The 13827-nt window shown below is 43.3% G+C and overlaps 1 protein-coding gene across 2 annotated transcripts in view; it reads left to right on the top strand.

Moving 5' to 3' along the window:
- Positions 1 to 511: 511 nt before the first annotated feature.
- The window catches only part of LOC142572322 (uncharacterized), a 91517-nt gene continuing 78201 nt past the window's right edge, over positions 512 to 13827 (top strand). For both annotated transcript variants that reach the window (XR_012826042.1, XM_075681332.1), the window contains exons 1-5: positions 512 to 800; positions 895 to 980; positions 1071 to 1144; positions 3532 to 3698; positions 7840 to 7910. Coding sequence is in view for 1 of the 2 variants with exons in the window: in XM_075681332.1 (XP_075537447.1) it covers positions 752 to 800; positions 895 to 980; positions 1071 to 1144; positions 3532 to 3698; positions 7840 to 7910 (447 nt within the window). In the remaining variant the exon portion in view is untranslated. The remainder of the gene's footprint in view (positions 801 to 894; positions 981 to 1070; positions 1145 to 3531; positions 3699 to 7839; positions 7911 to 13827) is intronic.

Below are 13827 nucleotides of genomic sequence, written 5' to 3'. Positions count from 1 at the left end.
CCACAACAATAATCGTCATCTGTCTTGCCCGCGTTTCTTTTCTTTAACGCTGCGAGCCCGGTACTTCCCAGTCACGAACGGCATGCGCGTTATCAGTGTGACGCAGCATTCTCGACAGGAAAGTAGCGAGCGCCGAGTTTTCAAGAAAGGAAACGCCAGCAAGGCAGATGACGATTATCGTTGTGGGACAAATACACACCCCAAAGGGTGCAACCGTTTTAAGAGTGTATGTAAAAAATAAAAAAGAAGTAGTACCGAAACCGAAATCTGGTCGCCCCCTACGCTCGCCGTTTGGTGCCTACGCTTACATGGCTCTCAAGATTTTAAGATTGAGAGCGATAAAACGATAGGCAATGGTTACTTATTTAATCGAAAATGTATTATATAAAAGGAGGTCCTTAATATTTTTATCTGTCTCTTGCAAGGTGTCTAGCAGATACACGGAACATTTCTCTCTGCATCATCATCATCATATTCTTTTATTTTGTACTCGCACATGGCCGCTGCCAGAAGTTGCTGCATTTGTTGACAGTGGTTAACTTCTACCGTTTTTTGCCGTATATCATCGTTCGGAAGCGCACACAGAGGTCCAGCGTAGCTAGGCAACGCCTGCTCCACAATCGTACCGTGTTGTCACTAACCTTTTGGCAAGTGACAACGAATGTCTTCGGTCTTTCTTTGTGCTAGTGTCTAGTGTTTTGAGCAGTCTCGTTGTCTACTTCGTAGCGTAAGAGACTGACCTGCTGGCGCAATGAAGGCAAACAGACCAGACGCCGGGAAAGGTCGTGGCGGCTGGGGCGGTAAATCACACACATTGCATTGCTACATCACTACGAAAAATTTGCTCAGCTTGAATACCTAACTAGTCCAATTGCTGTGCTATATTTACTACAGACCAGCGGCAGCAGAAAGGTGCGAGACCAGATCAGCCCGCTAAACGAAAAGTGTATGTTGGGAATATCGGCGCCGAAGCCAGAGAGGTAAAGTATAATCATCATCCTTTTTTGCTGATGTACTTTTTCAGACCTTGCACGAAAGCGTAATCCATAATTGTATTTGGTGTCACGCAGGCAGACATTCGCCGGGTTTTCGAAAAGTACACAGTGGAGAACGTGAACATGCGATTCGAAGGAGAAAGGAAGGCGTGAGTTTAACTTGCGTTGCATCAAATCTTATTGCAATATGTCGTGTGCTACGGCCAAAGCCTCACTTTGCTGGCGCTGGCTGACGATGTAAAACAGTTGGTTTAAATTCTTTGAAAGGACAATCGAGCCACCAAGGTAGCACGTGAACGGCAAAATTCGTATAAAATTTTATAATAACATGAAACCTAAGTACGACATTTGAGATCACAATGTGAATGAAAAGCCATGAATGCAGGTCACACAGAAACATGCCGCGGAATATTTTCACCCTTACACATTTTAGTAAATAATTCTAAGGCGCCAAAAGTCGGATCCCTTGTATTTTATCAGCCGCTACAGCATCAGTACAACAGTAAGGTACAACATGCCTGATCAGCAAACATAAGCAGGTGTGAGTAAGAAAATGGCTAATTGCTTAAACACACATCAACATGGAGACATCCTCACCAAACCACCATTCCGCTAACCCTTTGAGAGTGCAAACTGGTGGATGTCGCAAACAAGGAACATGTGACAAGGAAGGCCAAGTGGCCGAGTTAGTTTTTTTGTCGACATGGGCATTGCTTGCATTTTGGGAGCATGAAGCCCCACTCCACTAGCCTGGGGATAGAAGCTCATGGTATGGGTTATTGCATCAGCAAGGCCAATTTGAGGTTGAGAGAGAGAGAGAGCAAATGATAAATGAAAGGCAGGGAGGTTAAGTAGGACTGAGCCCGGTTGGCTACCCTACACTGGGGAAAGGGGAGTGAAATATTAAATGAAGTGGAACCACAAAGTCAGTTTATGTACACATAGGTGCAGGTACATACCCAGGATATCTTTTTTTTGGGGGGGGAGCAACCCAAGCTAACTTTTCTATGCAAATGAGGGGGGCTACCTTTACTAGTACAAATGTGAATAATGCCCACCATTCGCCATAAAGACGCGTAAACCCGCAAAAGGGAAATGAAATAAACCTTATCTCACAGGTATGCCTGTGAGATGCACATCTCCTTTACTTGGCAAACAAAAAGCCACACCAAATGGACTTGCGCAGGAAGAACACTGCCAAGAACAAATAAACAAGCAAAAGTGTAAAATAGAGATTCCTAGTAGTGTTTCTCGAATTAGCTCTGGGAAAATTATAGAGAAATTTATATTTGCAGAAAAATCGCTGTATTTTTTGATCCCTTGTTTGCTGCTCTACCAAGTGCCAAAGCAGATTTGTATTGTTATTTGAGAAGTTGCGTAACGATGTGTGGCCGCCAGTAGCGCACAACCGTGTAGAGCGCAGGACGTTGCGGTTCTACATGTACTGCGTCCACCACGGAAGGTTAGAAAAACACTGACATATGAGCACAGCAGAGAAGTGGCTGTGTCAGGCGGCTCAACTGATAGCTGTAAAAGCATAATTAAAAACACAGAATTGTTCTTCACTTCCAGCAGCGTTTTCTCTGCTTTCTTTTTAAATAAAAAAGATGTTGATCCATAAATATTTTCACAAGCAACGGTTAAATTTGTTAATTTTTGCTTTTCCTTCCTGTTTGGCTGTTTGCCTTGGGTCTCTCCCTTAGTAGATTGCTTAATTTCTCAATTCCTTGTGACTCTTGTTTCCAATTGCCAATTTTAGTGGTGTACAATTAGGGGAAATACCAGACGAGGTAAGGGGTGACAGTTGTATTGCTTATGGTTTTAAGGGTTATTGCAGGGTTTGATGACAGACGCTGTTTTGCATTATTTTAATTTGCACCGTGTCTAACCCATATCGCAGGTATATGGTTTTGAGGATCTGCCAGCGTTGCGGCAAGCTGTCGCTCAACGAAATAATGAAGCAAAACTAAATGCAAGTGCTGTTTTCTCCGACCACAATTCGTTCCATGAGCATACAGGTCAGCTGACTATGAACTGAATCCCTTTCCTGGTCCTTGGATCAGTCTAAACAAAGAAGGTTGAACTAACGAACCAACAGCGACGCGCAAGACCGTTGAATAGCTGGTGACAACTTAACGCATCTCGAGTTAATCGCACGGGCACCGAATTGGTGAAAAAACTGGCCTTCACATCCCAGGAAATGCCGATAACTACCACTATCCAAAATGAGGGAAAAAGGCAGCAGAATGTTGACCGCCGAGTAGCTGTCAAGTCTCATGATTGATTTGGCGGCGCTTTAGGAATGTGTGTGAGGAGTGGTGATGTGGGGCGTGGATGAGGGGGTGGGGGTATGTAGCTTAATTTCGGGAGGGAGGGAGCAGCCCCCTTCCTTGGGTACAGGCCAGCATAGGTGCCTTTGAATAGGAGTGTCAGTGACTGCTTCTTGTTTGCCTATGAATTATGACATCTAGTGGTCATGTACATTATATGATAGCTATAGCTAAAATGTTCCTCTGCTTACATTTTTTTTTTATAGGCATTGCTTTGTCATCTTTTCTACTGAATCAGAAGCAGAAGAGGCCCTGTGCGGGTCATATATGCTTAACAATCATCCTATTGCTGTCAAGAGTCCTAGCACCAGGCCTGAGCCTGTTGGGTTCAGCTCGCAGGCTTCAACAGGAGCGTCTCGAGACCAACGTGAAGGTAATAATGACTTGGTGCAACAGTAAACCTTATGCGAATATGTAGGGAGTTTTATCTATAGCAAGGCTTTACAGGTATGGCTGTGATGCCAATGGAAGTACTTCTGGTGCTGCCATTGCTGGATTGCATGCAGGCCTGCCCATCCATTCAACTTCATCTATATGCTGTGCATTGTTTTGGTGCTAGGACTGAAAATATGTGTGGTTTGGAATTCTGAGCCTGGCCAAAGCCCAGCTCTAAAGGCAGTGGGATTGGTCCAATCTGACACTACATTTCAACAGACCTGTGTAGTCTTGCACAGCAAGCCTACAGCATAGGCCTGCCCTGGGTCAAGCCCCATAAAGTAAGCTACTGGCGAGGATGTACAGAAGCTTCTCCATGAAATGACATTGCAGCAAATTACAATGCACTATTAAAGAAAGAAATATTATGAAATAGCATATGGATGTCAGTTGTGCAAGAGCAGTAGGATTGCCATCATGTGAGTCATGATTCAAGATCATAACTTCTGCGTCATGTATCTAGCTGTAGGCAATTTCTTTTCACTACTTGCATTTCTTGGCAGAGTGGCCAAGATTTTCTTGGCAAGTGTGCTTTTGGCATATTTGCCTGCTTAGATTTTCCAAAAATTCGGCACGTTGAACTCTGAGAAGATTATTATTTAGCTAGTAATTACTTGTTACACGTATCGTGGCCGATATGATGTGAGAGCAGCCATATGGCTGCTATACTATCCCTTTAAGGATTTTTTTTATTCATTCCTGGAAATGGTCTGTTTTCAGTTGACTGCAACTATGCAGCACGCTAGTGTTGTCAAGGCAGAGGGACATATGTATTTGTGTGTGCCTCCACACCATGTGTACATTTTGTGAAGGCAGCTGGCAAAGAGCCAATTCTGGGTATAGTCCATAGTTGGGGTGCATATCGTGTGCACAGTGCAGTCCACTGTTTAAGGGAACATGTGAGCATGGGGCACTAGTGAACATCTTGCTATAAGCAGTGCTAGTTTCCCTTTACGCATACTTACACTACATTGAGACTGCTTCCATGTACACCTGTAGCTTGAGTGCCCTGAAGGTGACTTGCTGCTCTGACTACGCTATACACTAATCGGGAATAGTGTGTGGTTTCCTTCAGTCTTGGGAAGATAATCACCTTGTTGACTTTGCATGCAGCTTGATATTGAGAGGTGCTTATCATTGGTCACCTACATGAACACACATATTCCCAGATTAATGGCTGCAAGAAATGTCTGTTTAAACAGTGATGGCACTTATGTGGCGATGTTTTCTGTGAATGGCATTTGTCTGTCAATGCCTCAGTGAACAATAGTTATGCCTTCAGTAAACATTGTGAGCAGCTTTTCCCAAAGTGCAAAACAGTGAGAGTGATAGCTAAAGCTGCTGTGGAGTGCAGTCTCCTATAATTTGTCGTCACTGTTTTTCTTCATTTCACTTGATTCTGTTGAAATGATGCACTGTGCCATTGGTTAATCTACTTCTTTGTCGAAGGTCCTTTGGTTTTTCACCACTGGAGTTTTTTTTTTTTTCTGTAGAAATGACCTTTTTCCTCATATCCTGCTAAAATTGTAGTAGGTTATTTTGCTGAAATGTGTGCAGTTGTCATATTTTGCGAGGCACTGGTGCCAGTTTGTGTGACAAGCAGAGGATTGAGGTACTACTTGTGCTGCTAAACCTATTCGTGTGGCCTAGTGGTACAGGCAATGCCATTCTTGCCTGCATGGCCTAGGTTTAAATTTTGTGGTTGCCACGGCAGTTCATGATGCGCATAGAAAGACACTTCAGGAGAGACTGCTATGACATACAAAGCATCTGTGGGAGCTCTTGGTACTAATGGTGCGAGCATGTTGTGCCGTCATGCTAAAGCAGATACGTGATTGGTTGTGGCACTCACTCTAATTATTAAAACTTAAAAAGGCAGCAATGTTTGACTGCCACTGGAAAAGTGGCCTGTTAAGGGTACATGGTTGAGCCTAGACTTAAGCATTCGGCAAGTTCTCTTTGGGGTGGGAAATGAAGATGCCAACTGTGTTGTTATGGGTGATGCAAATTTGTAACTGGATGTTGCCAGTGCAATGTGCCAAGGCAATGAGTGAGATAGAGCAGAGTGCACTGAGCAGTAGTACAGCACCTGGCACTGTATTTAGTAACAGTCCAGTTCATTTTCTATTATTTCTGTTCTTCCTCACTGGCTTGGACATAGCCATACTGCTGTTATCACAGGGGTTGGCCACGTAATACAATAGATTCTAAGAAGAGAATGAATAATGTATTATTATGAAGCATGACCCCAACTACATATACAAATAGCTTTCAGTATGCATGAGGACTACATGTGCTGCAGAGTGTGAGGGTGTGGCAGTCACTGTGGCATAGGCTCATTTGAAGATTAAAAATATAGAATAGCGTTGGGGCACACCTTCAGTAAATGTAATGCTTTTAGGTGTGATCACTGTAAAGTTATCAGAGGTATGCATGAGTGATGTCAGGGTTAATATTCATTGTATTGTTTTTCACATGTGAGTGGGTCAGGGACCGAGGGGTTGCAGTGGAGCACCACAACAAGAGGACAAGTGTAGTAGGCTTCAATAGTGTAACCGCATGTGCCGTGTTTGCACATCGAGCAGGCGCTGCCCATATTTATTTTTCTCACCTTTTGCAGCTGGCACCGAGGCGCCAGCTGAGAGCACCGCCCTTAGTGTCCCCGTGTTGTAATGTCGGTGGGCACTACAGGGTGCCCTGCCTAGACGGAATGGCAAAATGGCAAGTTAGTGTAACTGCGCTACAAAAGAGTCCATGGTCAGTCGAAGTAGTCAACGTGAAGGGCATTGAGTCCTTGCTGCAGAGCTCAGGTGGGCGGAACTGGACACTACATAAGGGGCGAGGGACTCGATGAGCACATGCTGTTGGGAGGAACGCACCAAATGGATGAGATGACGGTTGGCACATGCATCTATTGACAGACGAACAGTGAGGCTTGTGAGGCGAGTGGTGCGTTGACAGTGTCTCTGCAAGTGTAGACTCTGTATACTGTGAGCCAATAATGTAGAAAATGTGTGCTTTAACTGCACCACTCAACTTCAGCTAACAAAGAGCTGAGCATTGCAGTGGCTTCTCACCTGCTTCTCTCATAGCTGACAGAACGCGTTTCCTCCATCCGTGAAGTAGCACTGAGACTCATGGGTCAATTGCTGGAGGAGCACACTTATGAGCGTTTTTGTTTTTGACATCTTTCACGCACTTCATGCAGCGGTGAATTAGAGTTAGTTAGGGGAAACAAAGTAAATAACACAGCGAGAGTGCAACTGCAGTCATTTCACTATGCCGGGCAAGAAACCCCAAGGTGCAAAAAACATTTCCGGAAGGTGTTGCTGGTTTAGAGGTTGTGTATAGGTGCTTGTGTTGCCAGCAGATGTAGTGCAAGAAATGTGTGCAAACAGAGCGAAACCAAAACATAAAAATGGCATTCTTAAGCCATTAAAACTCTGAAAAAGGCCACTTTTAGTCCCTCATAAACCAAATTACCCTTGAACACAGAAATAGGCATGTATAGCTACAATTAAACTATGCCTAAAGTGCTTGGAATGGCCTAATCCATGCTTATTTTTCAAATAGTCACGATCCAGAGAAAAGACAGGGAATGCGGCAGATGGAAATTCAAGACGATGAGCAAAACGTTAACAAGGTGAATGCAGGAGCCAACGTTTCGACAAGTGGACTTGTCTTCTTCAAGGCGACGTATGCTTTCCTCACCACAGTATATATAGGTTGGGTTTTTCTAAAGGGGAGAGGGTGTGAGGCGGGAGGATGCGCATCCTCCCGCCTCACACCCTCTCCCCTTTAGAAGAACCCCACCTATATATACTGTGGCGAGGAAAGCATACGTCGCCGTGAAGAAGACAAGTCCACTTGTCGGAACGTTGGCTCCTGTATTCACCTTGTTCACGTTTTGCAAATAGTCACGATAGCAACACAAAGAAGAAGAAAAGGCATTTTGCAGAAAGTTTTTGTCTCTAGTGATGGCAGTGCCTAAGTCTGTGTCTATTGTGCCCTGTGTGTCTATTGTGCCCTACCTGTAGTGTGTGCTAGTAGTATATTGACTGGCCCCTGATTTTTTTTAGGTTCCAAGGACAGCAGCACTGACAAGTCAAAGGAAGTCTTCCTTGCAAACTTGCCAAACCATATTGAGGAGGTTCGTTTTAATACTTCTCTGAGCACGTCGAATTGCAAACGTTTTTAAAATGTTATTTCTTCGTAGAGTTAAACTTATTTCCTGCTTAACCATACAGCTAGAAAGACATGCCCCATGGTCGCTTATGTTTGTTTGTTTGTTTATTTATTTATTTATTTATTTATTTATTTATTTATTCAAAATACCTTACAAAGCCCAAAAAGGCATTGAGTAAGGGGGACAAAAACACCATAAACAGTATAGGAACAAGTACCAAATAACAACTCAAGATGTAAGTAAAAGGGAAAAATTATACAGAGCAAATGATAACAAAAAAGTATACGTAGGTGCTAGGAACATCGCGTTATACCATGAGTAACATGAATGTGTCATATGTGGGAAATACATATCGTAAGAAAAAACAGTGGTCATACAAGAAAGGTAATTGATGGAAGATGCACAAGATAACAAGGCACACTGCAATAGCAACAAGAATGGAAATGCAAACCAACTGAAGAGACTCAAGTCACGACATCACTCCTTAGAAAAATGTTCCCGCAGCTGATTATGGAATGATTGGTAGTCACAGATGGATGCAATAAGAGTCGGGAAAATCATTCCAAAGAGCGATGTCACGTGGAAGTGCCAATGCATAGAAGGCTTTGGTGCTTCCGTGTGTGTGCTTTATGCTAAATTGATTATGTAGTTCACGTGAAATGCGTGAAGGTGCCTCCAGAGTTAATGGAGGCGGCCTGGTGTTGTAATGATATTCATGAAATAGGCATAAACAAAGCAATGGAACAGCATTCTAATCTAATCTTCTAGTTCTAGAGAATATCTGGAACCAGAATGGAATGAGCGGCTCTATTTTGTACAGAAAGGAGAAAGAAAACATTTATTGTACAAGATAGGACAAGTGGTCTTCAGGCTGGTCGGTGTCCCTGTTCTAGGGTTCCACTGGCTTGAGCTCTGTGGCTTGCCTGGAGTGTGGCAGCCCTCTGGGCTGCCTCCTCCGAGCTGGAGAGTAAGGCCTCCCATCCCTCTCGCGTTGTACAGATTCTAGCATTCTGATTAGGTAGTTTTGATATGGGGACCAGATAGCTGATGTGAATTCTAGTTGCAGTCGTACAATTATTAGGTAAGCCAGTTTTCTTACATTGTTGGGGGACTTTCCCAAGTTCCGGCGCAGATACCCAAGTGACCTGGAAGCCTTGGCAGAAATGTTCTGAGTGTGCTTGGCCCGTGAAAGATTATGCATGAGGTGAACACCTAAATACTTGTATGTTGATGCCCAAGATACTAGTGTGCTATCAATGAGGTATGAGAAGTTAGAATTTGTACGCTTGAGACTGAAAGAGATTGCTTTGCATTTAGTGGAGTTAAGCCTCATTTGCCATTTAGTACACCAGTTTGAAATGTAGTTAAGGTCACTTTGGAGAGCGAGGTGAACATCCATAGAATTAATTGAGCGGTAAATGATGCAGTCATGAGCAAAAAGGTGTAAGAAGGAAGCTATATCAGCGGGTAAGTTGTTAATGTATATTAAAAACAAATGGCCAAGGACACTGCCTTGAGGTACGCAAGATGATACGTCGCAGAGTGAAGAGGTGAAATTGCTAACTAGTGAACCGCTGGTGGAAAGGAAGAAAATTACGAAGCCATGACATGGTTAGAGAATCAAAACAAAGAGCAAACAATTTTGAGAACAAACGGGAATGTGCAATGCGGTCGTAAGCTTTAGCGAAATATAAAAAGATACAGTCAGTTTGTAGGTTAGTGTCCTTGTTGAAATGCAAGTCAGTCGTAAATTCTAGCAGTTGTACGTCGCAAGAATAACCTTTCCGGAAGCTGTGCTGTTTCAGAAAAAAGGAATTACATTCCAGGTAACTGTATATGTGAGAAGTGATAATGTGCTTGAGTAATTTGCAGCAAACGCATGTTAGCAAAATGGGGTGGTAATTTTCCGGTGAATTTCTGTTTCTGGTTTTAAATGTGGGGATAATTTTTGCATTTTTCCAGTCTGTAAGGAGCAAGCCAGATGATTGATTGATTGCTGTAAGATGAGGCATAAAATTTAACTAGCGATCGCTGCAGTGTTTTTAATAATTTTAGAGTAAATGTTATTGACACCAGTGCTTGTAGACACCTTCAGGTTTGCTATAAGATGAGCGATTCCTTTAGCAGAGATGGTAATCGGAGCCATGTACTGATATTCATGATCAGGAACAGTGGGTATGTTGGAATTATCTTCCCTTATGAATACGGATGCAAAATATCTATTAAACACATCGGGACATTCACTCTCCGAAAGTGGTGTGTGATCATTACACAATGGAAAATGGTTGGTAGTATTGTCAGGAGATCTAACACGGCAAAACTTCTTGGGATTAGATGTAAGGAGAGCCGGTAAGCCATGCGAAAAGTGCTTATTTTTGGACGCGCGAAGGGCAGAACAATGCGATTTGAGGCATTCACAGTATTTAATCCAGGCTGCTGGCATGGACGCCAGCTTAGCCTTTCTGACAATGGAGTCAGTCATACTGTAATAGACGTGTGTTTTCTTTTCAATATAAAGCTTATCAACGACCAGTTTACTTTTCTTATGCTGCAGCTTGGCTAACTTAAGCAGTTACCTATATGGTAACTCCTTTGATTCTGTGTGATGTACAGTCATACAATCTATGAGCGAGAACATGGGATCACATCGCTCTTGGTACATTAAATGCAGCATAGTGAGTGCATGAGCAGTGCAGCCACGTTTTTGTGACCATTAGATCTATTGACACTCTTCCAGCTAACATGTCGTCTGCTAAGCTTACTGCACTCAACATAACTTACCTCAGTATTGCTGTTTTGTCATTATGCTAGTCATATAACATATGTACAGTGATAATGCAAGAATTCTAGAAAGCATAGGGAACTTTCAAATATCTACAGCTGTGGCTACAAACCCAAATGGCTGCACAACCTGCTTAGGTTGTTAAAAGGAGAAGTGCTGAATAGCTGATTTATCTTAAACAGAGTACTCCTAAAGATAAGTTGCTGTTGTTGTGCACCGGCTTCTGAAGACAGTTAGCCACATTACACAGGCACACAGGAACAATACACACAGGGTGCACAAAGATGAGGCACAAAATTTTATTGCATGAATCAACTTGCCAAAACCTCCACCCTTGCAGGAACAAAGGAAGCATTGCATTGTGCTTGAAACAGCATGCACCCAGGCAGCAAAAAACAATCGAGTAGAGAGTGCCTCCGCTTTTAGAACTGCCACACACATGTAGCACTGTGCTGCATTGACTGTACCAAAAGCCATGCACTCTCATGTTCATAGTTATAACTTTCATGGCTGTGTCTGACTGTGACTGAATTTAATTTTTCATTTTGAAAGTGTGCTTGGGAAGCTGTTGAAGCTGTTTATTCGTTTAAGTGCTATCTCTTCTAGTAATGATTATTGTATAGTAAAGCACATTTACTACAGTATAACCTCGTTCATGTGTATTGGAAAAAAATTCGAGCAAAAATACCAACCGGGAAAATTTACAATCCGAGGCCACTGAAAAATTTGACAGACTCAGCTGTAGTTGACATCTACATGATGGGAAGCATTGTGCCGCGAAACCTAGACGTGCGTCAAGCTGGTAGGGCCTGAGCGTCCCAAGTCGCTCATTGTCCTTTTCTTATAGCATGGTATTTTAAGACGGTGACAGAAAACTGAAATGAAATTGAGCTGGTGAGTGACGATGGCAGCGTGTTTGGGTTATTGCTTATTAAAAAGCATGCAGTACACTTCCGACGGGCACTACGCTCCACTTTCTGTGAAGCAGGTAAAGATGCTTAACGCGTTAGGGTTGGCGGTGATAGCTGTGAATGCGGCGTTCAACAACCAAGTAGGAGGTTTGCTGGTACTGGTGTAGTAAACTGAGTGCACGCTGGTGTTTTCACATATCTTGTCCTTAGAACAGCATGCATTTAGAACCTCATGAGTCAGTACATATAACGAAGTGTGTTTATAAATGATTATAGTATAACGAAATTTCACTGCTGCCGTGTACAAATACCAAGACAATAAATTAGAACTTTCGCGGACACAGATGGTCAGATCGTTGAATTACGAGTTGCTGCTCGTGAACCTACCTCAAGTGGCACGCTGTGAAGCCAGGTTGTTAGCAGAGGGGCCAGATTTTTATTAGTCATATCATAAGAAGCGAACAAACACTGGCACCAAGGACCCTATTTCCCCTATGCTATCCTTGGTGTCAGTGTTTGTTGGCTTCTTATGATATGACGCTGTGAAGCCGTGTCATGTTCCGTATGAAGTATGAGTGGGATAAGATCCTATCATGCCCTCGTGCAGTATGCTTTGGGTGTGAGTGGAAGCATGTGAGGGTAAGCTGAGAAGGACAGTGGTTTGATTAGCTCCGTCTTTCTGCATGAACAAGGGGAAAGTGGGAGAGCACTGAGTGGGGTGGGGGGCTCGCGGTAACACAATCGTGTGCGCGAGTGGGGGGTGAGGTGGGGGTAGGTTGGCGCACATCTTTTCTAGTGCAGGCTAGCTGAGCGCACATGCTGCTTGTGCGCCCTGCTTTTTAGAGGTAATCTGCTGTGTGTCCACAGAGTGGACCTGCATGCCGAGATGGCCTGGCGTTATGTGCCCGGTCTTCCCACGCCTGTAGTACGCGAAGTCTTGTGTAATCTTGAGTTTTTGAGATGCACTGAATTGAGAGGCAGATAAAGCATTTTCTCCCCGCTGCCTTTCATGATAGCGTCGTCCCACTGTGGGTGACACTATCAGCCATGGGGGCATAGTGGACAGAAAAGAGTGGCTTTGCTTAACTTGTATCGCCGATATTGACACGTGGACTTGTTTATCATTTGTGGGTAAGCACTTTTCACTGCCTAACAAATGTTATCGCTCAGCATGGGACGCGCGCCTGCATGTATCGGACGTTTTTGGAATGTTATCGATGGTTCTATCCGCTGTCTGTTGTCGCCGAACCTTGTGTAATCTGATTGCATGTATGTGTGACGCGAATGGTGTGGAACTTTCTGGAAGACATGCGGGCACCAGCGCTTACTCTGGAACGTTTGATGGCTCATGAATAAAAGATGACGCGCTTAACTGGCAGATCAGATTTCGGCGATCGACGACTGTGTTCGCCACTATTGCTGTGCTTTGAGGGTAACTTGCTTTTGTGGGCATAAGTTCGCCTTAAAAAAAGTTAGTTTGTGTCACTCACAGTTCTACAGCTGTATTATTCACCGTCACTACTACTTGACAATATGAAGATATCATTGATACATGGCATGAGACCATATCTTTCGTCATCGACTCTCAAATTTAACAAAATGATTTTTTTTCTCATTCAAACTTGCTTTTTCCTATTGCCCGATAATTTGGAAAACGTTGCGGCCCCATATAGGTAAGAAAAGTCATCAGCGACTGTGCTTGTGTTACAAAAAAGGCAGAATTTCAATATAAAAAAGATTTTGATACATCAAAATTAATTGCCAATTAGTACCGACTTCATTATATTGAGCTTCAACTGCATATATTATGCTCAACTGAATTTTTAATGAAGTCTTTGTAAAAGCCAATCCAGAAAGTTTAAGGCCAGTCACAACAAAATATTGTAATGTGTAAAAAAAAAAAGCCTAATTTCTGATAGTGTTGATACAGAGCCGTGTCTGTAAAATTTTACATTTGAAGGAAGAGTGGATGCATTGGTGGTAAGCTAGCAGATTAGGCGCCTTTTATACCGAAACTAGAAGAGAAAAAGAAACCCTCTGCCGTTAAGGCTTGCAGGAAGTGAAGCATGACTGAAAACATGTGGCTCTTTGGCATGACCTCCGTGACTGCGCAGCTCGCACAGCACGTAAAAAATCTGAGGCACGTGCTGGGTTTTATATCTTATTCACTAACCACCAGGTGTATATG

The sequence above is a fragment of the Dermacentor variabilis genome, chromosome 2, assembly GCF_050947875.1.
Source record: "Dermacentor variabilis isolate Ectoservices chromosome 2, ASM5094787v1, whole genome shotgun sequence".
Lineage (NCBI taxonomy): Eukaryota > Metazoa > Arthropoda > Arachnida > Ixodida > Ixodidae > Dermacentor > Dermacentor variabilis.
Note: the sequence above shows the minus strand (reverse complement) of the source record. Positions and strands in the feature narration are given on the sequence as shown.